The 25,172-nt window shown below is 52.4% G+C and overlaps 8 protein-coding genes across 8 annotated transcripts; 3 read left to right on the plus strand and 5 right to left on the minus strand.

Annotated features, from left to right (window-relative positions):
- The first annotated feature begins 2 nt into the window (after positions 1-2).
- Positions 3-1,359, plus strand: PHACADRAFT_261513 (uncharacterized protein). Its single transcript, XM_007399124.1, has one exon. It carries the CDS (start codon positions 598-600, stop codon positions 1,171-1,173), a length of 576 nt encoding a protein of 191 aa, XP_007399186.1. The 5' UTR covers positions 3-597; the 3' UTR covers positions 1,174-1,359.
- A 446-nt stretch (positions 1,360-1,805) lies between these two features.
- Positions 1,806-3,579, minus strand: PHACADRAFT_261514 (uncharacterized protein). The gene is made up of 2 exons (XM_007399125.1): positions 2,681-3,579; positions 1,806-2,617 (listed from the first exon to the last, which is right to left on the minus strand). The coding sequence occupies exons 1-2, from the start codon at positions 3,551-3,553 to the stop codon at positions 2,039-2,041; spliced, it is 1,452 nt and encodes a 483-aa protein (XP_007399187.1). The 5' UTR covers positions 3,554-3,579; the 3' UTR covers positions 1,806-2,038.
- Positions 3,580-3,737: 158 nt separating this feature from the next.
- PHACADRAFT_261515 (uncharacterized protein) lies at positions 3,738-4,672 on the plus strand. The gene has a single exon (XM_007399126.1). It carries the CDS (start codon positions 3,799-3,801, stop codon positions 4,282-4,284), a length of 486 nt encoding a protein of 161 aa, XP_007399188.1. The 5' UTR covers positions 3,738-3,798; the 3' UTR covers positions 4,285-4,672.
- A 2,132-nt stretch (positions 4,673-6,804) lies between these two features.
- On the minus strand, positions 6,805-7,668 carry PHACADRAFT_149790 (uncharacterized protein; the record flags this gene model as incomplete). Its single annotated transcript, XM_007399127.1, has 1 exon — positions 6,805-7,668. The coding sequence occupies one exon, from the start codon at positions 7,663-7,665 to the stop codon at positions 6,805-6,807; it is 861 nt and encodes a 286-aa protein (XP_007399189.1).
- Positions 7,669-8,398: 730 nt separating this feature from the next.
- Positions 8,399-11,094, minus strand: PHACADRAFT_100787 (uncharacterized protein; the record flags this gene model as incomplete). Its single annotated transcript, XM_007399128.1, has 17 exons — positions 8,399-8,508; positions 8,561-8,584; positions 8,639-8,700; positions 8,761-8,820; positions 8,878-8,933; positions 8,987-9,139; positions 9,194-9,263; positions 9,316-9,708; positions 9,762-9,784; positions 9,841-9,888; positions 9,939-9,986; positions 10,038-10,215; positions 10,376-10,414; positions 10,469-10,551; positions 10,612-10,633; positions 10,693-10,774; positions 10,824-11,094. The coding sequence occupies 17 exons, from the start codon at positions 11,092-11,094 to the stop codon at positions 8,399-8,401; spliced, it is 1,722 nt and encodes a 573-aa protein (XP_007399190.1).
- Positions 11,095-14,207: 3,113 nt separating this feature from the next.
- PHACADRAFT_100160 (uncharacterized protein) lies at positions 14,208-15,677 on the minus strand (the record flags this gene model as incomplete). Its single annotated transcript, XM_007399129.1, has 6 exons — positions 14,208-14,501; positions 14,556-14,642; positions 14,698-14,842; positions 14,900-15,018; positions 15,074-15,488; positions 15,541-15,677. The coding sequence occupies 6 exons, from the start codon at positions 15,675-15,677 to the stop codon at positions 14,208-14,210; spliced, it is 1,197 nt and encodes a 398-aa protein (XP_007399191.1).
- A 1,454-nt stretch (positions 15,678-17,131) lies between these two features.
- Positions 17,132-18,700, minus strand: PHACADRAFT_126976 (uncharacterized protein). The gene is made up of 2 exons (XM_007399130.1): positions 18,000-18,700; positions 17,132-17,934 (listed from the first exon to the last, which is right to left on the minus strand). The coding sequence occupies exons 1-2, from the start codon at positions 18,647-18,649 to the stop codon at positions 17,310-17,312; spliced, it is 1,275 nt and encodes a 424-aa protein (XP_007399192.1). The 5' UTR covers positions 18,650-18,700; the 3' UTR covers positions 17,132-17,309.
- Positions 18,701-21,897: 3,197 nt separating this feature from the next.
- Positions 21,898-24,067, plus strand: PHACADRAFT_212071 (uncharacterized protein). Its single transcript, XM_007399131.1, has 19 exons — positions 21,898-22,027; positions 22,084-22,176; positions 22,235-22,333; positions 22,396-22,405; positions 22,461-22,478; positions 22,535-22,560; positions 22,618-22,643; positions 22,695-22,729; positions 22,789-22,813; positions 22,872-22,883; positions 22,944-22,959; positions 23,016-23,064; positions 23,125-23,231; positions 23,287-23,346; positions 23,404-23,431; positions 23,484-23,541; positions 23,589-23,613; positions 23,666-23,798; positions 23,849-24,067. Exons 1-19 carry the CDS (start codon positions 21,930-21,932, stop codon positions 23,921-23,923), a joined length of 993 nt encoding a protein of 330 aa, XP_007399193.1. The 5' UTR covers positions 21,898-21,929; the 3' UTR covers positions 23,924-24,067.
- The last annotated feature ends 1,105 nt before the right edge of the window (positions 24,068-25,172 follow it).

Raw genomic sequence — 25,172 nt, forward strand, 5'->3', positions numbered from 1 at the left:
CACTGTCTGTCCTACGAAGAGGACTCATCTGCGACCTTGTGCATCTTCGTTCCTTTTACGATTCCAAACTTTGCTGCATCCTTTAGGGCTCATTTTCTCATGCATACTACTGGGTTGCAGATGCATATCTAGTCGCCGTCAGCACCTGTTCATCCGCAGCAACCCCCATTTAGAAACGACGACATTCTTGCCATACTTCCGCAACCACCGAACGCCTCTGACGAATCCATCACACGCCTACGCTCACTTATAACTCTTCTCTGTCATCTACATCTCGAAATGATCATTCTTGAAGAGAAAATGCCGGGTCTTCCTCCCCCTCCGCCGTACTCTCCTGGCGGAAATGCTGCTCCACCCTTCCCACCGCCGTTCCCGTACAGCTCACGAGAGAGACCTACGCTGGGCAATCTGCCCTCGCATCTACTTTTGCGTACCGTATACTTGACGTTCACTAACGCGTCATGTTTGGAAAAGCAGAGGAAGACGTTGCACTGGCTCGCGGTTAGCTTAAGGATGGTGAACAGAGCATTTTATGTCGGTGAGTGGCATCCGCAGTGTCCCTCAGCGTAGCCCGTGGCTATAACATACGTAGCTTGTATGCACGTCCTCCGTTCGACGTACCTTCAAGCGTACGCTTCCCTCGTCCACCCACCATACAGCTCCGACCCTTTCCCGCTACAGTCCCCATCCCCGTCCACCATACCCAAACCCGCCAACTCGCACATACAAATTCGCTCATTACAGCGTGAAACGCAAGTGCTGGACCTATTCATAACTCTAAAGGTCCGCGAGGACGTCTGGTTGGACGAATCCGAGCTGCACCTCGAGCGTGATGAGAGTTTCCGCGATCTCTTCGATCTCATGCAGCCGCGCGCACGGACCGAGGATCTCGTGCGGGGATATGGCCTGCGCGAAGGCGTAATCAGTACGGATGCAGATGGAACCATTGCCCAAACCGTGAACAGTGCATCTTCATCGAGGACGAAGCAGCGAACGGTGCCGTTCAACACCCTTTCTGTCTCGTTCTCGTCGAGACGTCTTGGTCTTGTGCTGATGACGAGAGAGCGGAAGAAGACAATTGTTGAGGTCGGGCGAGTGAAGGATGAGAAGCTGGAGGTCGGGGCGAAGAAACTGGTGAAGGAGCTGAAATCGTGGCTTTCGATTAACGCTTGATATTCCTTGTTAACATGCTTACGGACACACGTGTACAGTTCTGTACTGCTACGATAGCGCTGCTAATGTCTGTATCCCTACTCACAGAGCTTGATACCACATACACGCGAGTTTACGGAGTATGGTCGGTTCCTGTACTTATCTCTTGTTCAAACGTAATATACGTTGTACCAAACGGCTGCTGCTGTGGACACGTTCAGTGACGGAACGCACTGCGGAGTACTCCCGAGCCCGTCATTCGATTCCGCCATGCGTGTGAGCCGCGATAGCTTCTTCAGGGTCCCTGCACTTTCCTCCGCTCAATCACTCCCTGAACTTCGTTCGCCGACATTTCTCCATCTCCAGCAGCTCCTGGTCTTGCTCTGACGCTCCCTTCATTCTTTGCCTGCGCTGGCAGCTTATATGTATCACACCTCGATATCCCCCTCGCAGCAAACGCTATTATAACCTCTACTCTTCGCCATTATAACCCCTACTCTTCGCCATCACGGTCAGAGCACGTCGTTGCGTCTGAATAACTAGGCGGTATACTAAGGATACATGAGTGTAGTGAATTAAGCCGGGGGGGGGGGGGCGTATTGGAGAAATCGGAAGATCGGAACATGAGCAGCATGGCAGAAGCCGAGAGCGAAGGGGAACTTAAGTATACGTAAGGGGAGGGATACTGTTCAGAGTAGAATCACGTACACATACTATCCAAATATCTGGGCCAGTCCGAGTCTGTCCTCCGCCTCCGCTGGCCCAATGCAGCCGTTTACGCAATTTCCCGTTCGTGCCCTTTGTCCGACAACGTATCGAATCCCTCCCTACACCCAATACTACCCGCTCTACTTGAATTCGCCCTGTTCTTCTTCGTCCCCGAACCTCACAGCCCCTGGGCTCGCTCTGCTATGTCGTCCTCAGACCCTTCCGTGGCTCCTGGTGCTGTTTCAGAGCTTGTGTTCGCTGTCGCTTTGGCCGCCTGGGCAGCATGCAGCTGCTCCCGCAGGTAGGCGTCCCTCTCGTGTTCCCAGCGCAGCAACCATTCCGCACGCTGAACAGTGCTCAGCGATATGGTCTCATCGCCGTGGCTGATGCATGATGGGGCAGAGAGGATATTTTCAATAGTAGCACGGTTACCAAGCGAGACGTCTATGAGGACCTTTTTTGGCTGCCGCGCACGAAGCTGCGTCAATATGCGCCCTTCCAGTACGTCGCATACCAAGGCCCTGCTGGAGTCTCTGATGTCGCACTTAATGAGCAGCTCAGGGATATCGATACCGTTTATGTCGATGAACGCGGCCTCTAGCTGATGAAGCAGCGAAGACAGGTACTCGCCATCCGCGTCTGGACATACAAACGTGACTCGCACGATGCGTGGGTTGGCGCCGCTCTTGGCTGGAATATGCACCTCCGCGATCGCGCCCTCTGCACCAGCTTTGTAGAGGGTGTATTCGTAGTAGTACTGCGTTGGAATAATTCCTACACTTCTGTGACTCCGATTGACATAAAGAAGATCGAAACTCACATTTCCGCTATTCAAGTAGGGCATGTATCCGACCCACAACAATGACATGCTATCCTCGCATTGATGGAGTGATGCAACGAGGTTGAGATGTTTTGTAACTAGCGCCTCGGTGTCGTTGTCTGATGGCGGCCGACGTTGGCCGGTAAAGATAGCATTGGACAACTTGATCCAGAACGGAAGGTCCGTCGACTTCTCAATACAGCGCTGTATATAGAGCTCGCAGAAGTCGATGCGCCGAGGTTGTTGCTGAGGAGAGGATCGTGGACGAAGGATATGCCCAGGGTTCCCCGGGAAGGTAACGTTCTCAAGCTCCAGTATGTTGAGCTGCGTCCCTTTGACAAAGTTCACCAAGCCGCGAGCAGATGAAACATGCAAATTAGATAAGGCGAGGCGGGAAAGAGGTATCGGAGACGCAGGTAGTACCCTGGGAAGCAGAGCGGGCGGAAGCGTCGGCCACTTTCGTGATGGCTGAAGCTGACTATCTGTCGGAGCACCCTTTATGGTCCAAGTGACCTTGGCGAAAGGGACTTGTTGGTATGATCTCAGAGCAAGCTGGTGACCCCATGGGATGCCGGAGGATGTTGGATTTTCAACAAGTGTTAGATTGACTATGCAATTCCCGATCGGACAGCCCAGGAAGTCATGTGCGCCGAGAATCGCGGCCAGTTGGGATACGTCGTCTGCACTCTCGAGAGTAAGATATTTGAAGAGGATGGGCCTAATGAGCTTGGCCCAGTAGCGGCAGGTCAAGCTACAGGGCGTGAGGCCGCGCTTGAATGTCCTTTCCCATGTCTCGGATTCGTTATCATCAAGCCACACCAGGACGGCGCGGACGAGCTCATCAGGCAGTAGTGTTCCTAATGCATCGGACATTAGCACCGGTTCAGAGACAAATAACGTACCGCTGCGGTCTTCCAATGAGAGAGTGTACAAACAGCGAGCGAACAGCGAGAGGGGCGCCGCATGACGGCGCCGCTCCCTGCCGAACGCACCGCATTTAAAATGGGTTTCTCACGATACGCATCTCCACGCGCGTCGTTCGAATTTTAGTCCGTCCCCATACTCTGTGACTTAAGAATCCTCAACGATAAGTGCTCTCCACCGACTGATTATTACTGATGTTGCCCACATCAAAGACGTTCCTTCCAGATGAGCTCGTTCACGCCATCCTGATACGACTTCAAGACGGCGAATTATGGGGAAAGCAGTCCAAGCGCGGCCTGGCCTTGTGCAGCCTGACCTGTCGTCACTGGGCCAAGCTCATCAAGCCTATGCTCTTCGGATATCTTACCCTCATGTGCACCGAAGACGTCTCCCAACTGCTCGCATTCCTCTGCACTCCCGATTTCCTGCACTGTGCTCTCAGAGATTGTGCCCATAATCTGGACCTTGTTGAGGATCGGGCATCTTCCAGCATCCCATGGGGGCACCATGTGCTTTTGAGGCTGCATCAGCATCTCCCTCATGTCTTTGTCAACTGGGCTGTAAAAGGTGCCTCTGCAGACGGCCGATCGAAGCTGTCGTCACTTCCGTCCGGTCAACTTCCCAGAACTTTACCCTCGTCTTCGGTGACCCTGCACCACGTCACACTGTCCTGTCTATGAGTCCCATCTGTTCGCTGTCTTATGAACTTTGTCAAATCATTGAAATTTCATGAACTCGAGCTTAAGAATGTTATCTTCCCAGAGAACGCTGGACTCGTCCCGCGTCCACGAGCCTATCCCCGACGTCCGTGGGACATCAACATTTCCATTTCGCACTGCATCGAGGGGTTGACGAGCCTGCCGTTCTGGATCGGATTTTCCAACTTCGTCTTCGCCAGCCAACTTTGCCCGCCGTTGGACGACAGCACTGAGGTGTTTTTGGCGAAGTATCTCCAACTCTTTGTGTCGCTTCATCGGCGCAAGAAAGACAGTCCAAAGTTGAGGGCGGTGTACGCAGATGCTTTTGATGATGACGGTATGTCTTTCAATTCTTTTGGCTGATTTGGGTAGTTACACAAGTGTAGGAGAGACACCAACACAACATCATACACATTCCCTGTACGGAATTGGATTCGCTGAAGTACACGTTCGGAACAGGTCTAGTAGCGACGCACGTCAATACATCAGCGAAGTCACGTTTGCTTGTCCAAACGTGGACGACGCGTCGGACCTTACTTCGGCGCTCGAGCAACTAGAGGCCGCGCTCATTGACATGAGCGGCCCTCGCATTCCCGTATTGATTATATATTGCAAGCCTGAGGACGTCGGTAGGGCCCTGATTCACGACATACTTGAAAAGCGCGTGTTCACGCAGCTTGGTGCGTGGACACGTCAGGTCATCATCGATATCTCCAAGGCCGTCAGGTACTTTAGTCTGGACGACATCCTCGTCGTCCCGACCTACATCAGTCATGATGGGAGCACTATCTCGCTCAGCACCTCCCAGCGCACGGAGTGGTTGCTACGCGGGTGGACCGACGAAAGGAACACCTACTTTCAAGAGCTACTGCACGCCGCCCGGGAGACAGGAACGACGACGGACGCAAGCTCAGAAACGGAGCCACGTGCCGCACAAGGGACTGAAGGGGATGCCGCAGGGTGGGTTCGAGAGATTTTGAGGGCTGAGATGTAGAAAGAAAAGGAGGACCGAGCAGTTATTCCGACTAGCGGGTGCGGTATTGGTTACGGGACGAGCAGCCCTCCTGGATGCGCTGTTAGAGAATAGGCTCGGATAAGGTGGGCTATGGGTGGTTGATATGGGCTATCGAGCGCAGAAGGAGAGGAAGCCGCATGTAGGGTGAGTGCGACGGCGAGCAGTCGATGACAGCGGTGGAATTGCATCCTTGGACGGTCGGCATACGTGATTCTAACTCTGCGTTCTTTTTTATGGGCATGCCACCCATCTACTCCTAGCTTCGACTATGGTGTTAATATCTCTATCGTCTCTATTTTCTTGTTACATTGCTGTGATGATCCAAGATAGTCTGATTACGCAGCTGGAACACAGTGCGAGAATGACGACGGGCGCCATGGCTGGTCGCGGATCACGCTGATCCGCTGATGGCGGGGGCGCGCTCCACTGATGAGATTCGACGCGCTTTTCGCCTTGCCGTTTCAACACCACCACCTCTTGCTCCCAATATAGCTTACTGGTATCATGTACATGCTCCCGTAAGTCGCAAACTCGCACGCGGCGTTCGTTTCCACATAAGCATGCTCAGCCAGCCCACAATGCTGCTCGGAAATGCGACTGATCTATGTAGACGTCTAAAGCTATGAAAATTAAATTTTAAAGGGATATTCAAAGAGGAATAAAGCCGACACACGTAACATGGCAGCCATTGCAAAGTGACGCGTAGCTTCTTCGCAAGGTCAAGTCATCTAGGGTAAAATTCGCGTGTGTTAGCCATCGAAGAATACATGCCAGTCCGTTCGCCGCTGCTAATCTCCTATCTAACACATCCTCCGACCTCCGCCAAATTCTCTCCTAAGGGCTCAGTGAAGCGGTCTATGTAACCTTCCGACTTCGCTTGTTTGATAAGGACTCAAAGCTCTCGCTCTCCGGATGCCGCCCACTCGCGATCTTCTCCTGATTCCTCTTCGTCTTCCCAGTACCCCCACTCCTCAAGTTTCGCGACTTCTCGGAATCCTTCTACCTCATCATCGTCAGGATCCTTTTCCGGACTTGTATCCGTCCCACAGCTGGTGTTAGTAGTCGGTGTGGCAACCTGGGCAGTATGCAGCAGCTCCTGCAAGTATGCGCTTTTCAGCAGGTCGTCTCGCTTTAACACCCACTGGGCGCGCTGAGCAGTGTTGAGCAGAAAGGTTTCGTTGCCTTCCGTGATATAGGTTGGAGCGGAAAGGATTTTTTCGATGGTGAGGTGGACGAAAGTACCAGGGAGGCCTATGGAGACCTGTTCCGGCCGCATGCAAAGCTGCGTCAAGACGCGCCCTTCCAAAATGCCGCATATCAGGGCCTTGCCGGTATCTATGGTATCATACTTGATGCACAGTGCAGGGACGTTGGTTCCGTTTATGCCGAGGAGGGCAGTTTCTAGCTGCACGAGTAACGAAGGTATGTTCTCATTATCCACGTCTGGACATGTCAACTTGACTTCGCTGATGTATAGACGGGCGTCGTCAACAGCTCCGATTTCCTGGACGCATACTTCGGCAAACCTGCCCGCGCTTGCCCCAGTTTTGTACAGGTAATATTCGCAATACTGTAGATGCGTCATTTTCTATACTCCCATGTCTGCTCAGCTTGAACAGGGAAACGAAACTCACAGTTAGATTGTCACTTCCCAGATGCATATAGTTGACTGCCAATGTTGAAATATTTTCTTCGCATTGGTGGAGCGATGCAAAAAGCTGGAGATGCTTCATTATCATTGTCTCAGTGTCGTCGTCAAGAGGTAAGCGAAGTTGGCTGGCCAGGAGGGTATGTGCCAATTTGATCCAGAATGGAAGGTCTGTTGACTGTTTGATACAGTCCAAGATGCAAACGTGGAAGTCACTTTGCGAAGTTCGGGGGGAGGATCGCGGATGCAGGACATATCCGGGGTTCGCCTCTAGGAAGGTTATCTTTTCAAGCTGAAGCTGCTTGACTTGGAGGTGTTTAATGAAGTTCGCCAGGCCGCGAACAGATGGAATATGTAGACCAGACAAGGTAAGGTGGAATAGAGGTATCGAAGACGTAGGGAGCGTCCTGGGGAGTAGACACCATGACGGAAGGGACGACGGCCTTCGTGCCTGCTGGAGCTCATCGTCTGCTGGGGAATTCCTTATGGTCCATGTGGCATTGACGAGAAGGGCCTGGCCACTCAACCTCAGGAGCAAATGGTGGCTCCAAGGGATGCCTGGGGGCGCCCGATCTTCGACAAGATCCAGATGGAGAATGCAGGTTCTGAGAGCGCAGCCCAGGAAGTCGCGGGCGCCGAGGAACGCGAGCAGTTGGGATACATCGTCCGCATTACTAAGAGTGAGGTCTCCGAAGAGCATGGGCCTAATGAGCCTGGCCCAGTGGCGACAGGTCAAGCTGCAAGAGGCGAGGCCGCGCTTTGGTGGTCTCTCCCAAGACTGGCTGTCCCGGAGCCGCACCAGGATAGCATGGATGAGCTCCTCTGGCAGACGTGCCCCTAGTGCATCGGACGTCAGCATCAAAGTAGTTGTAGAGAGCGTACCGCTGCAGATCCTCGAACGAGGGAGCGCATAGCCGAGCCAGACGGACGATGCACGTTAGCCGGCAAAGGCGTGATATACTAACAACGGCGCGGCTAATATCCGACTTGGAACACTGCCCCAGGGACAGCCTTCTAGGCGATGCGCACTGCAGCGCCTTGTGGCGTCACGTCTTGTAGGTATACTTGTAAAGGAGTGCCATCTCTTATATCATTCTGGAGATCTACAGATCGAACGCACGCCGCAGTCGGCATTAAATGAGCAGGTAATAACACATTTAAAGCGGCCTTCAGTTCTACATTGCGCCGAGAACCACTTCTTGTAGCATTGCATCGCTGCTGCTCAACGGCACCATATGCTCTCCTTCCATCGATTAAGAATTAGCACAACAGTATCACTTGCAAGCGTACTACATTACTCGACACAAACGTGTGCTACTACATAACAATGCTCTCTCCACTCCAAGTCACAAGGATGCCGCATAGATAGTTCACAGATCCTATCCCTATAGCCATAAATAGAGAGCCCATTCCACATTATCGAGGTACGCTGTTCAAACGCCACACTGACTGAGGATAGCAGGCGGAATATTGAACTTCGCCGACTTGGACGGCAGACTGTTGATCTGCATAAGCAGACCGGCCTGCATGTGCCAAGCAATATCTGACAGAGGCAGTCAGCAGACACCGCAGGGAATATTCACGGAAGGACATACGGCAGTGGATGGTCCAAATTCCGGCTGGAGAGGTACAAATTAGCGGTAGCGTATCTCTTCAGTAGGAGCAAGACTGACGATTATCGGTAACGAACCGCGCCAGAAGCCAGCCGTTGCTGGGGACCTCATAAGTGTCCCGGCTACACCAGAGTATCTTGTCAGCATAGGACGAGGAATCTCAGGTAAGTAATATCACTCACGCTATCGGGTTTACAGTGTTTAGTCCTGTCCCGTCGTATGTGCCGTTGCCGAAGCCCAGGCTAGAGTCGCCGATATCAACAAGACGTATAGGCATGTGAAAAAATACGAAGCCCTACATGTACGGCATATGGCCGTGAAGGTGGAACGGATGTATTCCGAAGCCTACGTTCACCTGCGAAGGCATGTCAGCTGCACTGTGACCAAATACAACCCACTGCAGCTTACCAGCAAAAGATCTACGACCTGGATCGAGTTCTCTGTGATAATAAGCTGATTCCCTAACTCCAAACTAGGGCCCTCGGGAGCAAACGTCTGGCCTTTCTTGGCCGCTTCTAGAATCTGCAGCAGAGTTGAAGTGCCTGAGAGCGGCTCCCAGCTCTGTAGTGCGCGTCAACATCTCCGAAATACAAAGTGAACGGACTGTCAGCGTACCGTGCCGTTCATGGTGGCAATCGTTCCACCGCCGGTCCTGGGGCCAACAGTAAAGTTGACGTTGTAGAACCTAGCGACCGGCGATTAGCATGTGTGTATGCTCTACAAGCCAGACTATATACTTGGTGCTATCTGGCAGAGTCGTGGCGATGGCGGGGGCAAGAAGCGCGGGATTGAGGTCGGAGAGACCCGATCCCGGCACGCCAGGATCCGTTGACGTCGTTGGCGTAGACTTGCTGTTGCCGTATCTAATGATCCCACGGATGTCCGTGTTGACACCCGCAACAAAAGTTTCGTTTATGAGCCCGGCGCGCATCCAGTAATTTCCCTCAGGCTCAGCCGTCTGATTTGTGGTGATCAGCACTGAGTAGCGTTGCGCAACTCCGAGCGTGAGATCAGAGACTGTGTAGGGCTCCGTGAGCGTATTGTCGGCTTCGATGACCGTCAGCGCATGGTAGTCGATAGAGAAACGAATTTGTGCCGCAGAGCCTTCGTTAATGAGGCGCAGGCGGTAGCTACGGGAGGTGTTGGCGAAGGTAGAAACAATTATGGTCATGATAAGTCTTACGTTTTGTTGGGCTTCAGATCAAACTGTAGATTGTATAGTTAGACTAGGTACTGATGCAGTGCATGATACAGGAACTCACGTCAAAGTAGCGGGTACTACCGTTGTATTGACCGATGCCATTGATGGCCTGTCAGACTATCAGGGTATACTCGTACCAAAACTTGGCCGATGACTTACGCCGCTGTCCGAAACCTCGAGTTGGAGTGGGTTCAAGGTACCACCACCCTAAGCAAAGTGAGTAATACTGCCGGAAGCTATGCACAGCGCGGTACGTACAAAGAGGATTTGGGATGCAATGGTGGTGCTAAATGTATGGTACACATCGGCCAGCTCGACAACGAGATCTTCGTCCCAGGTCGGAAACTTGCGAGGGTAGGACCGCGGATGGACGATGAGCGCGCCTTCGATACCGTCGGTATACTGCGTGTCCACTAAATACCAGAGTCCGTTAGGGCTCTCAGACACAAGCGATGAAGCACTCACAATCTATTAGTCAGCATCGAGATCATTGTGTCATTAGCATGAAGAAGAAGAATTTCAGCGCAGAGACCCACGGGCACTGACGGAATATACGTCAGTCAAAGACTATTGACAAATAAACACCGTGCACTCACTGCCACCAAGTTGTGCCTGAGAATGTATCGAGGGAGAAGCTGAAAATCTCGCGGACGTCAGAGAGGACAACGAGATAGTAGCGAGGTACATACTCGTAAGTAAGCGACTGGCCAGGTGGGATACCACACTCTGTGACCGCTGCTGTGCCATCATAGTAGTTTGTGCCGTTCTGAGGCTAAAAAGACAGACATTATTAGTTATAAGAGACGTCGGTAACAGTGCTCAAATATCGCACTATGCCATGCCAGTGAATAGTTCTTCATCGCGGAGTAAATGTCAACGAATGTCAGTCGAGGTAGAGTAACTCAGGACTCACGTCCTGTTCGACATGTGGTTGGTGACATGCACGACGAGGCGGTCGCCTTGGTTGGCCTCGATAGTGGGACCAGGGAACAGTCCTGGGATCATATCAGCTATTGCCTCGACGGATCCACGACGTGCACCAACCGTTGACGACGAGCATGTTCTTGGTGAAGCCGTCAGGAGCGCCTTTCATCTCAGAGACAACGAAGTTGTAGTGCCTCGTCTTCGGGGGCTCGCCAAAGATGCTGCCAACGACGAAGTTGTTGGCTCCCGGTACAGAGACGGTGTTGCCACGACGGGAAAGTCCAGAAGAGGCAGGGGACTGGTCGGGCAGAGTGCGGGCCTCTGCACCAGTGACAAGAGCAAAGGCCATAGAGGCAATGATGAGCGGAATGCAGAGTGCAATGTAGCGCATGATGGGTGCACGATGAGGACGATTAGTAAGTGGATTTTGCTGCATCTCCACTGCAGAATTAGAGAGAATATTGGTTAGGGGGTTTGATCTCGACCTTGGAAGTATTTATACATTTTGAATGGCGGGAAAAGGCCTGTGCGCACGGTGTCTAACCTGCAGCACCGCCAGTACAACCCGCTCCGACAGCGCATGGAGGGAGCATATTTGCTCTAGCGACCGAAGTCAGAAATATGCTTAGTCACGCGTCATACTCACAAAATGATGCCTGCACGCCCAAACCGCTTCTTAGATTCGTCTGTCTGTCACGGAAAGAGCGGATGCGGATGAGCTGGCGGCCACAGACAATGCCTGGAGAGATAGCGTGCCTTAGATCGTTCCTATTCGCTTGTACGGGACTAGTTGTACTGGGCTAGGTGGAGCTAGACTCGAGTGGCAGGGTATCTTAGAGCATCGCCCTGTCCTGCAAGCGGTGTCGCGAAAACGCGTAGGTCGGTCAATGCTGCCGGGCCGCCATTTAGTGGTGCAGGAAGTCACGCTATGTCTTCAGAAATGACGCAAAATTGCCTCGGAATTGGGTTGCTAGGCCCGCGAGCACGGAGCTTTGCCTATGGGAGAGCTACCGAGGAGGTCGCGGGTGATCTAGGCACGACACGGACTGCTCTGGAGATTTTGTGAGTAGAATGATGAGCAACATTCCGGTCCGCTTACCCTCTCAAGTCGCCAGAGCCTCCATGGCCTTCGCGCGTCCTATGCAGAACAGCGTTCCTATCATCCGGTTCCGGCGTTGTGCTGTTGGCCAGTTGTCACAGTCGGTTTGAACACACTAGGTCGGCAGGAACAGCGTCAGTCTCCGGTATCAAAGCTAACGCTTCTAACATGTACCGTCATTTCATTGCCGGATCATGTTTTAGCGGCCCGTACAATGCTCCAGACAGGCCGTCGTAGCGTCAGGGAGCTGATTGAAGTTGCCTCTCCACAGCGGCGATTGATCTCCGTACTTTGCCAGGTAGGGCTTGTCCGCCGCTCGCTGTCGGTCTGATATAGCCTTCCTACATTTCACGCGTTAGGGTACCGTGCATTAACTGCGTTCGGAGGTCTACTCGCCGCAAGATAGTTGCGGAGGACCACGCATCAAATTTTGCCGATGGCGGGCGGTTCCCTATATAGAAGGCGACTAGGGTGAGCGCAGCTAGCGTGATAGAACTAGTCAGTCTTGGAAAAGGTACCAGAACGTCTAACCAATTAATGAACCTGTGTCAAGGTGGATTGATGCCTGCGCCTGTATTTGAAAAGTTTTGGACGCGACAGACTGAGGTCGGAAGTCGGGATTCAAGATGAAGGATATTGGCGGCTATTCGAACTGCCTCATTGGGGCTTATCTACTTTTGCTACAAACCGACGCCGGCTGAAGTTGGCAGCGTCGTTAATATGGAGAGCACCAAAGCCTAATGAGAAGAATCCTATGCTACGTGAGTCACATCATAGACTAAATAGCGCTGCTATCAGAGGAGGCGGAGGAAGCTTATCAAGTCCATATGTCCGCCTGTTCTTGCGTTTAAATCGCTGAAGTCAGCTGGATTACATGGCGAACCTCCGTATGTGGCACTTCTGCTCTATATGCAAAGTTCAATACTGTGCCCATATAATCAGCAAAATAATTAAATTATGACAGAAAGACGAAAGAGAAGCACGTTGGTCGCTCGTGACACTCTGGACGTGGCTATGCTTATGTTTATTCTTTCGCAGAGTCGTGTTTCTTTCTTCTACCAATTTTAATATCATCTGTAGCTATGTACATTTGACATCTATGCTGTATTTAATGTGTTTCACGACTACACGAAAATCTCATGCTGTCGCGGGACTCATGGCAGCCTGTACTCAGAACCATAAAATCTTATACAAGGGATAATCCTCTCAAAATGACCGCGAGGCGTTTGCTCAGTTCCATTTACCGTTAGCCAAACTGGTGAGTGACCTATGCAGGTGCTAAATTTTATCCGAGTCTCTGCACATCAAACTTTACCGCTATGCCACTTGCTCATATGGGCTGTGTGGGCTCATATACCGTGGGCTGAGTAGGGATTCGAAGTACTTTCGCGAGTTCCGACGTGAGCGTCCATTTCCCAATGGCACACTGCCTGTCATGTATCATATATCATGCTTCGATTTCCAACGGTAACTGACAGCCTCGGGTAGGCGGTAATAGCGATCAACATCATGCGTCAATTTGAAGGGGCGAAGAGAGCGGAGCAGTACGCCACCTCGACCTAAGAGCTCACCGATATGCCGATGGAGTGGTGGCATTCCCGAAGAGTCCAAAAACGGAGAGATTCGCTCTGGAGGGCCATTAGTTGCGACTCACTGGCAGAGAGCTCATCATACGCCGGATTCCATCTTTCTTCCACACACTAATGCTATCGATGAACATTAAGCTTTTGATGTAGGGAACTCAGTGCATTGCATGTCATACCGAAGCTACGTGCAAGCTGCAAGCGTCAGGCTGTGCCGCGGCTGTCGCTTATGTTCCGCTATATCGGCGACATCCAACAAGCGAGGCGGGCCTGAGATCAGGTGTCCGCGGAGCTCGTGCGGCATTTGGATTTTGGTTTCGACCATGCACGCAGACGCGGCGACTGGTGCTCACGCCGCACAGTCTCAGGCGCCAGATGGCTTCATACAGACAATCCTGTGCAAGCCACAGCGCGCAAAGTCATCTGCATCACGCAAAGCGTCGAAGTGTTCACTAGCCGCTTGTCGTCGTTCTCGTTCCTGGCTCCATTCTGACAAAATTTCTCACAAGAACGCAAGGAAGCAATATTAGGAACTTTCATTGTGCGGCGGGGTCGGGCGGTTGAGAGTTAAATGAGATTATTCTCGCGTCAAGAAGAAATATCAAATGTTATCGATATGCCAGTGCAGCCTCCAGTGAATAGACTATCCTGTTCTTGCAGTTTAGCCGCAGAATGTAGCACTTCTTGAGTACCTTGAAATGTATTAGTATCATACTCGGTATGCAGCAAGGTTCCCGAATGCTCTAGCTTGACGATTATCTGATTATCTGACTAGATAAGTGATTAGCGTCTACGCAAACAGTGTGAAGGATGTATATCACCTCATACTAGTATTCCAAAACGTGCTTTAAATTTGACAGGATCATTGCATACATCGCGGTAGTAGTTGTTACGCTTGATGCATGCCTCGACGCCCGAGACGACACGCGTCTCGCCTTGTATGCGCGCCCTCTTGACAAGGTCCGCCGTGCGTGGCAGACGCACCCGCTCGAGCTCTGTGAAGGCTGCAGCCAGCGTATCCGTCGACGGAGATTCCGTCGAGGGGCTGTACTTCTCGAGGAGGTCAATCAGGAGGCCGACGTCCTCGTAGGATTGATTCGCGCCCATTCCGAGAAACTATACGAGAATTATGAGAAATGGTCAGACAGGTAGAAAAATGTGCGGTCATACGGGGCTTGTGGGGTGCGCCGCATCGCCGATGAGGACGACCCGTCCCCGGAACCAAGTCTTCAACTCTGGGCGGTCATAGATACCATACTGTCGCCGGGAATTAGCCAACGAACATAGAGCATAAAGTCAACACTGCACCAACCCTGACTATCTTCAAGCTGTTCCTGACCAACTCACCGGCGCCGAAGGGCCATTGGCTAAACGGCGAGTTTTTCTTGAAGTGTTCAGCCGCTGCGGCATCGATTGACCTCCACTCCTCCTTGAACTCTGGTCCACGTTGGGAAAGCCTGTACGACCATGCATCAGGAGGGTATGATGGAAAAAATAGAGAGCGTAACACTTACGCCCAGGTCATCAACGAGTCGCTCACAGGGACAACAATCATGTGCGCCCCGTTTCCGTACAGGTCCGCCGGTGCGCGTTTTCCCTTCCAGAACTCGGGAGTGGGGGACAAGCCACCCCACTGAAGTAAGACGATATTCAGCACCTTAAGTATACAATGTAGTGAGGGCACGCACTTGAGACACGCCTGTGTAGTCTGCAGATGTCTCCCCAAAGAGACAACTACGAGTGTTACTGTGCAAGCCGTCGCAGCCGACCACGAAGCTGAAAGTTTCCTGCACGCCATTGGCGAAGGTAACGGTAACGCTGTCTTCTGTCTGCTCGAGCTTCTCAAGCTTGTGACCGAAGTTGACAGGAATCCCAAGCTTCTTCGCGAACTCGGTGAGTCGTTTATGCAGGACCGGCCGCTGCACGCTGGTGGACCCGAGCGCACTCATCTCACGATGCCGGCGCGGGTGGTCGCTGATACCAAGGAGACCGGGATCCTCGGGCATGACCGAGTAGAAGTGGAACTCGTCCATTGGGTGACCGTCAATGTGTTTGACGAGTCCCGGAATTCTGGCGAGCACCGCCTGTCCATTTTGCTGGATTCTAAGAGGTATCAACGCTGGTGTCATATGCGAGATGGAGAGACAGCGCGCACGCGAGACCGAGGCCTGCCTCAGAGGGGGAGTCGAGACGTTCATAGAGGACCACGTCGTACCCCTTCTGCTTGAGCAACATGGCCGCGACAGGGCCCACGACTCCCGCACCAATGACGGCTACACGCGCGGGAGACATATTGGATAAGTGTGTTTCCGCGACGCGTCGGGAACAGATGGATGGATGAGATGTTGAAGCTGTGAAGGCAAACGAGGCTCGCGTTTCACGACCTATATATCTTCTGCAGGCCGTACGTGACATATTTGAAGGACCCCACACACGTAATCTGTTCACTAGAGGCCGTGACGACAGTACACGCGAACGGCTACCCGCTTCTGCGATGTGATCCTTGTGCAGCCGTATTAATAATAGTGTTCTCCGATCCGGGGAGACAGAAAGTTCACTACGCCTTGGCATTAGTAACTGTGCATACTGACAAGCAGACACGTCGTGGGCGTTGAGAACTGAAGGGAAGTTCATCAGCTATACCCACCCGGGACCGAGTCCGACGATGCCTTCTTTGGCGCTTAGTTGAGTAGTCGGTCGGTCTGTCCGAAGCCACTTAGGCAACTAGCTTCGCAATCTTAGGTGCGACGAGTTATGTGCGGTCAGTCATAGAGACATCTGCTACACAAGCTATGACTTGCCGGACTCGCGTTTCCGTCTCTCTAAGCTCAAAAGAATGACAGAATTAAGCAGCTGCAAATATCAGGTCGGCTCATCTACGAATAAGCCTACGCACCTATCACGAAGCGTTGTGGACGTACCCGTCGACCAATGTGGCCTACTGTAGCTCAGAACTGCTATTTGCGCACCTTGTGGCCGATCTACCTTCGCAGGACTTGCCAGTTGGCAGCTGAGCGTCGGAGACCGCCAAACAGGACACAAGACTTTATCTTGAGGTTTTGAGTGATGGGGGCTTCGGCATTTGATCGAGAGACGAACGAGCAAGAGAGAGGGAGGAGAGAAGCTCGCGCATATCAAGAAAGGCGAAGCCAAAGCGATTCGGCAAAGATGTTACTGCGATGGCAGATAGTGAAGCGCCGTCTCTTCCCACCTCTACGTCATCGATGTCGATGTTGATCCGCAGCTCATGAGCGACCAGGAAACAGAAGGTGAAAGACTTACTTATGGCGCTAGCGAGTCGCGGACAAGGACGGTCAAAGTTTTTCAGTGTAGCACAGCGCGAAATAGAGACGCACGATGAGCTACCCCAGTCTTGCCAGTACTGCACGTCGACGAACACGGCCATTCCTCGTGTACACATATTCACATTTATTGACTACGGCGTAATGGCAGTATCTCCCGTTAGACCAGAAGTGTGAATTGAGCCAATCAACAGCGTCGGGGCTTCGGGCGGATTCGGGCCTACAGCCAATCACGTGATTTCCCGTTTAATAGGCGCTGTTATTGAGTTCACACACGCAAGCAGGTTTATATCATATCCTTACTCTGACACAAAATATACGGCGGCGAAAGCTGTAGTTCATCTTCGACGCTTGCTTCTGCATCTCTGAACGTACGCTCTTTTAGGCGCTGGTAAGTACTCTCGACGAGGCCCCATACCTGGGCCTTCTGTGTCTGCGACTTGTCGCTTTCTCGAAGTTATCTTACCATTTCAACTATATCTAATTTACACCTTATGTCCCTTATCCTCTAGCCACTGTTTTCGCCCCCTTAAACGGCTTCAATTCTATTCATGTCCGTTGCCGGTCCGCCACCAAACTGCCACCTCCTAGATGCGCCACTTGATCCCCACATCCTAAACTGCTATTGCTCTCCGGATGGCGCGACCCCAGGGCTCTTGTTTGTGGACGCTTCACTGGCGCGTGCAGTTACGAGCTCCCGCAGGTACTCCGCCTTCTTGTTTTGATGGGAACTGCGCAATAGCCACTCGGCTTGTTCAGCGGTATCGAGGGTGATCGTGGTGTCGTTGATGGTATGCTCCGCCGGTGCGGCGAGGATGTCCGCACTTGTAACGATATCATTGTGCTTGAAGCGGTAGTAGTCCCCGAACTGCAATTTATGCGACTCGAGAGCCCAAGTCAACTGCGTACGACGTAGAACCGAGCACAAGATATTCTTCATGGTCTCGTAGTCTTGCCCTCTTCGTGTCCTTGCTGCGAGTCGAAGATAGCGCAGGTGAGGGGAGTCTACAACTCCCTGAAAAGCCTCAAAGGGAGGAGATCCCGTGGCATCGACATCCGCTATTGAGAGGACCAGAGTGATCCTCTCGATGTACGCGAGCGGGGACAGTATACCGGGTCCTGACTTTGGCCGGCATATCTTAATAACAGCGTCTACATAATCGCAGACATCGCTTTCTTGAGCGAGGAGAGTGCACCGGATTGTCGTCCAGTCTGATGAGGGACGGCCAGTAGCGGTAAGTTTTTCACTATCCGCGTTAGTCAAAACTTAGAAGACGCACCGCAGATACTGCCACTCTCATCAAAAATACACATAAGGACTCTCTCGAATGTATCGGGCACTAAGGCAAGCAGTGCTTGGAGGACTACGTTCCACATGCGATCGTCCAGTCCTAAACGAGCAATGATCGAGAGGATGTCAGAAGCGAGTGTTGCTTGAGAGGAGAGGGTTGCCCCCTTGCACCGCGATATGGCGCAATGCTCGAGGGACGATGAAGATCGTCGTCTGGCCCTGCGGGATTGGACAACCAGCGACGGGTCGAGGAAAGTGAGCTGGTCACAGCGGCAATCTTCGAGCGTTGAGAAGCTGTCGACGAGTCGCGCGAGCTCGGTCGTACTCGTGAAGACCAGCTTGTTGAGAGTGAGAATCGTAAGTGGCACATAGGATGGAGTAATGCTAGGTAGCGAATCGAATGGGGCCCAACGACCGACTATTGACGCGGAATCATTTTCACGATTCGTGACGGTACACTTGAAACTCGTCGTCCAGAGTCTGGCTGAAAGTCCATGGATATGGTGCAGCCAGGGTTTGGACTCAGCAGCATCGTGATAGATGTCTATACACGAGATGGCTCCGGATAGCGATGAGGTGATGTAGCGAGGGCTGACGACGATGCACTTCAGGAAACGAACATCTTCAGGGCTGCGCAAGATGAGGTATCGAAAGAGAGCAGGTCTGATCATTTCCGACCAGTGTCTGCATACAAGGCTGGGCGCGACGAGGTCGTGTTTCGAGCGGCGACGTTTGTCTAAATCATAATGAATATAATGTGGTGTGACAAATTTGAGAATAGACGATAGTAATTCTGGGGGTAAGTCGGCTCCTGTAGCCGGGGTCATCTTGCGGGACGAGGAGGCAGGGAAACGGAAGTCTGTATACGTGCGAGGGTGTGAGTAGAGTGCAGGGAATACGAGCGAAAGGCGGAGGACGCGCCTATGATCACTACATTATACCAATACAATTATCCCTGCCTCGTGAAAACAAAGTTCACAGGGACACCGCCTTGCACATCACTCCTCCCATTTGCGCAGGATCAATTTCTGTCGTAGTCGTGCTTCCCGAATGTCCAGTGCGAAGCGTAGCATATATATTGCCCGCACAGCCCGCTGTACATCGCCGGCTCCCTGCACACAGTGCTCTTCCGGCGAACCCAGCCTGTCTGCATTCAGTAACTTGAGCAGATCGTCCAACGCGAGCAGGCGGTGTATCGGTGGTAATCGAGCTGTCAACACACGTCATACTGCATGTCAGCTTGTGATACGCCATGTAGACGCACAGGCACATGCATCCTGCTTTGTACGCGGGTAGAGTCCTAGGCTTGTGACCGCAGACACACGTACCAGATCGATAAATACAAAAACTACAGTGAATCGCATGTCTGTTCACGACGAGTAAACGAGAAGGGAAATGTTACACAATTGTCGTTACGGGGCAATTCTCGGATTTGAACAAGGTACTCGACGCCGCTTTCTCAGCTAATTCATGAATCTTAACTTCTACAGGTAAGATACTGTTATTCACGCGTATGCATGGAGAATCGCAGAATACGCACATTGTGGCCGCCCAGTGTCTTTCGAGGCTCGGTTAACAACGCGATAGAGTTCGGCACCCGCTCCTACTATTCGGTACGATGCAGGTACTTGCTTTCCAACGCAGAATAACAGAGTGCAATGAGAGAAATTTAGCTTACTTTGAGAGATTGTTGTTGTTCCAAGTGGTACAGTCGGAAACATAACATGCTGCATGAGTGCGACTGAGTGCGATTTCAGACGAAGGGGCAAGTCTTCCTCGGAGTTTAGCGTTCTGCCCCTGGGATTCGAAGTACCAAGTTTCTTACCGGTCGTCCTGCCCTTCGCTTCGCAGAATCCAGATAAACGGCGAAAAGCGGCGAGCATGGCCTGTACAAGCGACCAGTGAATGGGAGTGAGGTCGACGAAGTGTGTTTCGTCCATGCACGCAAGAGGGTTTGCCGCACAAGTAGTCCGCAAGGCCGTCCAGCCCACTCTGATGAGACTCCATAAGCGAGGTACGTATCTGACCCAAGGAGGAAGTGCCATGCTCGGACTACGGGAGAGGACACTTTGGGGCTACGGCATGTCACCCAACAAGTGTTGAGACCTGAGGCCGAAAAATGTTCATGCTTGGCCACTCTTAGACGATGGCCGTGGCCAGCGCAGTTATGCATCGCAACTTGCGTCAACTGTTACTATTGGGCGTTAAAGTGAGGAATGCTAATCACGTGGTTTAACTTGGCGTGGGAACAGCTTGCGCTCACTCGAGCTGTGAGCTCGTTGCTGCCGATGACTGGTGCCTGGTAGTTGCCAAGTACTGCCAGCCCACCCAGGACAGGACAGATGCCGTACACGCTACCCAGTCGAACTCGTCTAGCAGCCCGCCGCTTAATCGCCTAGTACTCAAAAAGCCAATACGTCTACCAGGCTGTGCTCCTGTCTTAGTATCGATACAGCGCATTCCGGCCAGCAATTATTCGGGCTCTGTGTGTGCAAAATGCGGAAGCTGCAGACTGAGAGAATGCCAGGCGGAAAGCAGTGGGCGGTCTAAGGCGAGGATAAGGACGGGCGTAAAGCCTCGGGAGCACGCGTGGTGGGCTGGCTCAAGAGGCTCAGATCTACGGTAACGGGCATCGCCCGTAACGCTTACGTGGGCCCCTGCAAACCGCTCATCGGCTAGTCGCAATGGCGCCGAAGAAACGTTGGGTAGGATTAATAAAGAACAGCGTGCGCCGTAAGAAACGTGCGTGGTGTGAAGAGGCATTCAGTTACTTGTAGGCTATTCTACACCATAGATTCGTTGCGGTAGCCAAACAGCCCCTGCTCACAGTGTGCGACTTCGGTGGGCAGAAAGTGGGCGCTAAGTACGCCTTTTGATAGAATTATTGTATGCGGCAATGTACCTGAGGACCCCGGGGGTGAGACCACCTAGAGGTAGCTAAGCGAATTGTTTCAATAAGATCTGAATCGTGGATGCCTCCTGGGCTGGCTCCGTGTCTGATTTCTCACTTGGTAAGTATTCACAGATGTCTCTACGCGAAGTTTGCGCACGCTCTCAAACATACGGCATAGTACTGTAGTTTCGTTGTTAGACATACATCATTTGCCACTTGTGCTGCGACTCATGGAAATGGGCAAGCAGAGATGTAAGACAAGGCGAATTCTCGAAGAGCGGGCTTCTTGGTAGGGAACACACGGACTCGTGCGCGACTTCGCTGGCGCAAGGCAGGGCCGCACGACGTGTGTACGGCGAGAGATACGCTCTAGAAAAGTCAGTAGTACGTGTTCCTGGGCTGTTGATCACTTCGCACGGTCCTTCGCATCATGTGGCTTGCGTGCGTGAGGCGCAAAGTACCCGCAGCTATCCGCAAGCGTATGTGTAGTGTGATTTGACAAGATAAACCCTGGTAAAAGTGGCAATTTCTCAAATGTTAATCGTGCGCCACGTTTCTGATGGTTGTGCAGCTTGCACGCGTGTTGCCATAACATCTACTACTTCATGTCCAGCTGACGAACGGTGGGCTTCTGCGGCTGCCCGGGCGCAAATCCTATCACGCAGGGCCACATCTGGCCCCTTACGACGCCTTCCGCGGAGGGGAACCTCGGCTCTTTCTTGCTGCTAGAAGCAGTATTAGACTGTTCGCGTTGGAAGATCATGCGACTCCCCGCGCACAGGTCTAGTACCTCACTGTAGCCGTAAAGCTTGATCGCAGCGGCCAGCTGCGGGATGCTCATGGGAATGGCGTAATTGAGCGAAGGAGGAAAAATCATTCCTCACGACCCCCTCAGGCTCAACTTGCATCAAATGAAAGCCAGTCGTGATGGCCGCCTAAGGCCGGGTGTCTTGAAAGAAGTTGATTAGATGATCAGATCTTCGATGTTCAAAACCCGAAGAGAGAGCTCGTACCTCGGAAGGGGCGGGCACTTCTCCCTCTGCAACGCAACGCCGGCCATGGCTGCACCACAGCCTGCCGCCCTGCCTCTGCCGTCCCAGCCTTCAGTCCAGTCTCAAATGGGACCGCTATTTGTTTTCACCTCGATCGGGTTTATGTCCGTGTCTCATTTTGCGCTGCCACTCTGTTGTTACCTTGCTGACGGTCGCCCAGGTTGTTTGGTGTGTTTACTGCCCAAGTCTACTTCTACTGGTACGCGTACAAGAACGATCGCCGAGTTCTCCGCACCTTTGTGGTAGCACTTTGGTGAGGGCAATGCAACGTGGCTCTTCGTCTCATTGTGTGCTAAAGACCATGACATTAGGATTCTGGAGACGCTGCACACTGTATTTTGTTTCCACTTCCTCTACGAATACTTTGTCACCGACATTGGCTCCCCGGAGAAGCTTTCGGAGATAATCTGGTGAGCCTCAGCGGCCGCCTTAACGGTCCTATGTCTCAATAACTGTGACATCATCTCTCTAGGAGTGACCCGGTAGGTGAAATGGCCAGCTTCTGCGAAAGATCCTAACTTCCGCACCGCGCTTTAGTCGAGTGTCCTCACTGAGGTGAGCCTGTTACTCTTCGTCTTCATACTGTGACTTTTTGACGCTTGCTTGTGTAGGACGTTATCATAGGCTTTTGTCAGGGGTGTGTACGGTCGTACTCGAGCCAGTCCACTTTCTCCTGACTAAACATCTCGTCAAGTTTCTATATCTTTCGTTTATGGCGGTGTAAGTAGTACGTCATGCGCTATCCGGTATGGCGTCTCATTTGTTGCATAGTAAGCGGCCATAATTATGCCGTCGTGGGAACACTGGTGGGTGCTTTTGACGCTGCGACGTACTACTGGCACTCACGTACTTGGTGTGCCCGCAGAGTATAGTCCTTCTGGCTCGTCTGGGTAAGTCTCGGTGTTTGAACGTGCGTGAGTCGCCTCACAAGCCGGACCGCCCACCTAGGTGCAGGATTCGGTGAGGGCATTTGAGAGTTTATGGAAAATAATTGCAAGGATTTAACTATAAACACTACAGCAACTAACGTGTGGCTGTGGGTGCTGCAGCGCATGGTCAAATGAGTTGACGCTAATCAATCCCCTGTCATAGAACCATGTTCAAGACCTTCCCAGATTTTGTGGCGAGACAAGTAGTGCATGTACGCCGGATACTCCTGTTACACTCAGAAAAGCTGACAAAGCGTGAATGTGGTATTCAGGACGTGCTGAACGTCGCTCAGGCGCTCTCGGCCATCGTTGATTTCCTGAATACCGCGATGATGATCTTCTATCTCAAAAGGGGTATGAATCTGTCCGGCTTCAAGCAGTACGTCATACATAAGCTCTCCACGTGTTGCGCTCCCCACATACCTATCATACAGGTCCCGAAGCGTGATCCAGACGCTGATGTTCTTCACAATCAACACCGGAGTACTCAGTGTGTGAGTGATGCAGAATACCTGCCGATGTTCCTATGTCTCACATGCGTTCCCGGGTAGGGTTGGTTCTGTTTGTACGCTCTTCCTTGTAAGAACGTCTCATTCTTTGCGAACAGGACGCTACTGACGAGGACGCGCAGTTCAATTTTGTGACCGGGAGTCTGGCATTTTGGGGACTGATCCAACTTCAGGGCAAATGTAAGCACCAACTATGTTCTTCAGGGATTCTACTGACGTCCTGACAGTATATGCGAACTCAGTCGTGGGATTGTACGCGCTGCTCTTTGGCTCCGCAAAGAACGTCTGACCATATCTATTCCAGCCTTAATGCGAGACAGTATCTGAGGGACAAGCTGACTGAAGTCGAGTTTAACTCAATCGCCCTGCATCTGGGCGCGAGCCCCAGCGGATTAGGCACGAATAGGCCAAATTTCAAGCAATACTCTGACGATACGGTGTGTGGCAATGCTACGAGTGCATCGCTGGCCCTGACACCCATATGCAGCCATCAGGCACGGCCGTCGGACAAGATACTGCGATATTACAGCCGCCCGCGGACCAGCCACCATCGATAACGTAGGCCGTTCGCGTCGCTATTCGTTTGTGCTCGCTTTTTCGCCTTTTGCTTTGGGTATGCTATTTGTAGTAGAGCTTCCACCATCTATATTTGTGTATACACTTCTCGCCGTATAATGTACACGTCACGTGTGTGCTTGTTTCCGCGCTCTCCGCAAGCTCTCCAGGGCCCACGAGATCCTGGAAAGGCGAGACCAGCTACGGTGGCTTGAAAGACAATTCGTCACCTAGCGCGCGAAAACGCGTATTTAGCCATACAAAGTCAGGCAGATGATAGCGCAGTCGATGTCGTGTCGAGGACGACGCGGCACGGCGAAGTAAGACTCAGCTTGACAGCGGTTGATGTCGGTGTAAGCTTGTACCACTCATGGTCAGCGTACCGAGGCTGAAGCCAAGCGGACCCACTTCACCGTGCTTCTGGCGAGTACTGTACCTGACGAGACGGGTGTCGACTGGGATACGCCTTTGTGCCTGACCTGTTGGTTGGCACCAGTAGTGGCATCATTTCCGAGACGCTCATTATCGCTGGCGGATAGAGTCGTTCTTGTGCAAAGTTTGAACTGTCAACAAAGCGAGGGCTCTGGACTTCAGCTGTTTGAACCTCGGCGACGTGACGGATGGGCCTCGCTGCAAACGTGGTCCCTCGAAAACAGTACCAACCCCTCCAGCCACCCCCTGGCCAATCTGCACGACCGCCGACTGGTGCGTCGGTGATAACCCGCCCAGGTTCGTCCATGCCGCCGCGTGTACAGTTATCGAGGTGCCCTGAGGCCCGAGACACGCCGTACAGAGTCTGAAACTTGATTAGCTATATAGCATAGTCCGAATTGCTATGACGCATGGAGTGAAACGACCCGACGAGTCATCGTACAACAGAGGGGCTAGCTTCAGGACCAACAAGTGAAGTTCGACATGCGCCAACAAACACGGTGATTATGTCGGTATACGACAGTGACATGAGGATGGGATTATATTGGTACATTGATGCTACATGCTTGTCCTTGCTTCTTTGATCCTAACACGACGGGACCGATGCTTAAACCCGACGTTGCTTCGGCTCGTACAGCTTCCGCTGCTCTTCAAGGGGAAGATCATCGACGACGCCTGCCCGAACAGAGTCCGTTAGTGCCTTCTCCCGCATTGGATCAGTGTCCGGGTAGTTCTCGAACCCAGGCGGGAGCTTCGACGTCGCCTTCTCGAACCCAGGCGGGAGCTTCGACGTCGCCTTCTCGAACAGCTCCCTGGTCTTGTCT

This window comes from Phanerochaete carnosa (assembly GCF_000300595.1).
Source record: "Phanerochaete carnosa HHB-10118-sp unplaced genomic scaffold PHACAscaffold_8, whole genome shotgun sequence".
NCBI classification, from domain to species: Eukaryota; Fungi; Basidiomycota; class Agaricomycetes; order Polyporales; family Phanerochaetaceae; genus Phanerochaete; species Phanerochaete carnosa.

Bases quoted from the DNA above. Each gene is read 5' to 3' on its own strand.
- PHACADRAFT_261514 (XM_007399125.1), bottom strand. From the start codon at position 3,553: ATGTCCGATGCATTAGGAACACTACTGCCTGATGAGCTCGTCCGCGCC. The intron at 2,618-2,680 runs GTGAGTTTCGAT...ATTCCAACGCAG, and splicing joins CCTACTTGAATAGCGGAAAT to TACTACTACGAATACACCCT.
- PHACADRAFT_261513 (XM_007399124.1), top strand. From the start codon at position 598: ATGCACGTCCTCCGTTCGACGTACCTTCAAGCGTACGCTTCCCTCGTC.
- PHACADRAFT_126976 (XM_007399130.1), bottom strand. From the start codon at position 18,649: ATGATCAGACCTGCTCTCTTTCGATACCTCATCTTGCGCAGCCCTGAA. The intron at 17,935-17,999 runs GTGTATTTTTGA...TAACGCGGATAG, and splicing joins ACATTCGAGAGAGTCCTTAT to TGAAAAACTTACCGCTACTG.
- PHACADRAFT_212071 (XM_007399131.1), top strand. From the start codon at position 21,930: ATGGCTGCACCACAGCCTGCCGCCCTGCCTCTGCCGTCCCAGCCTTCA. The intron at 22,561-22,617 runs GTGTGTACGGTC...CATCTCGTCAAG, and splicing joins ATCATAGGCTTTTGTCAGGG to TTTCTATATCTTTCGTTTAT. The intron at 23,347-23,403 runs GTGAGTGATGCA...GTTCCCGGGTAG, and splicing joins AACACCGGAGTACTCAGTGT to GGTTGGTTCTGTTTGTACGC.
- PHACADRAFT_261515 (XM_007399126.1), top strand. From the start codon at position 3,799: ATGTTGCCCACATCAAAGACGTTCCTTCCAGATGAGCTCGTTCACGCC.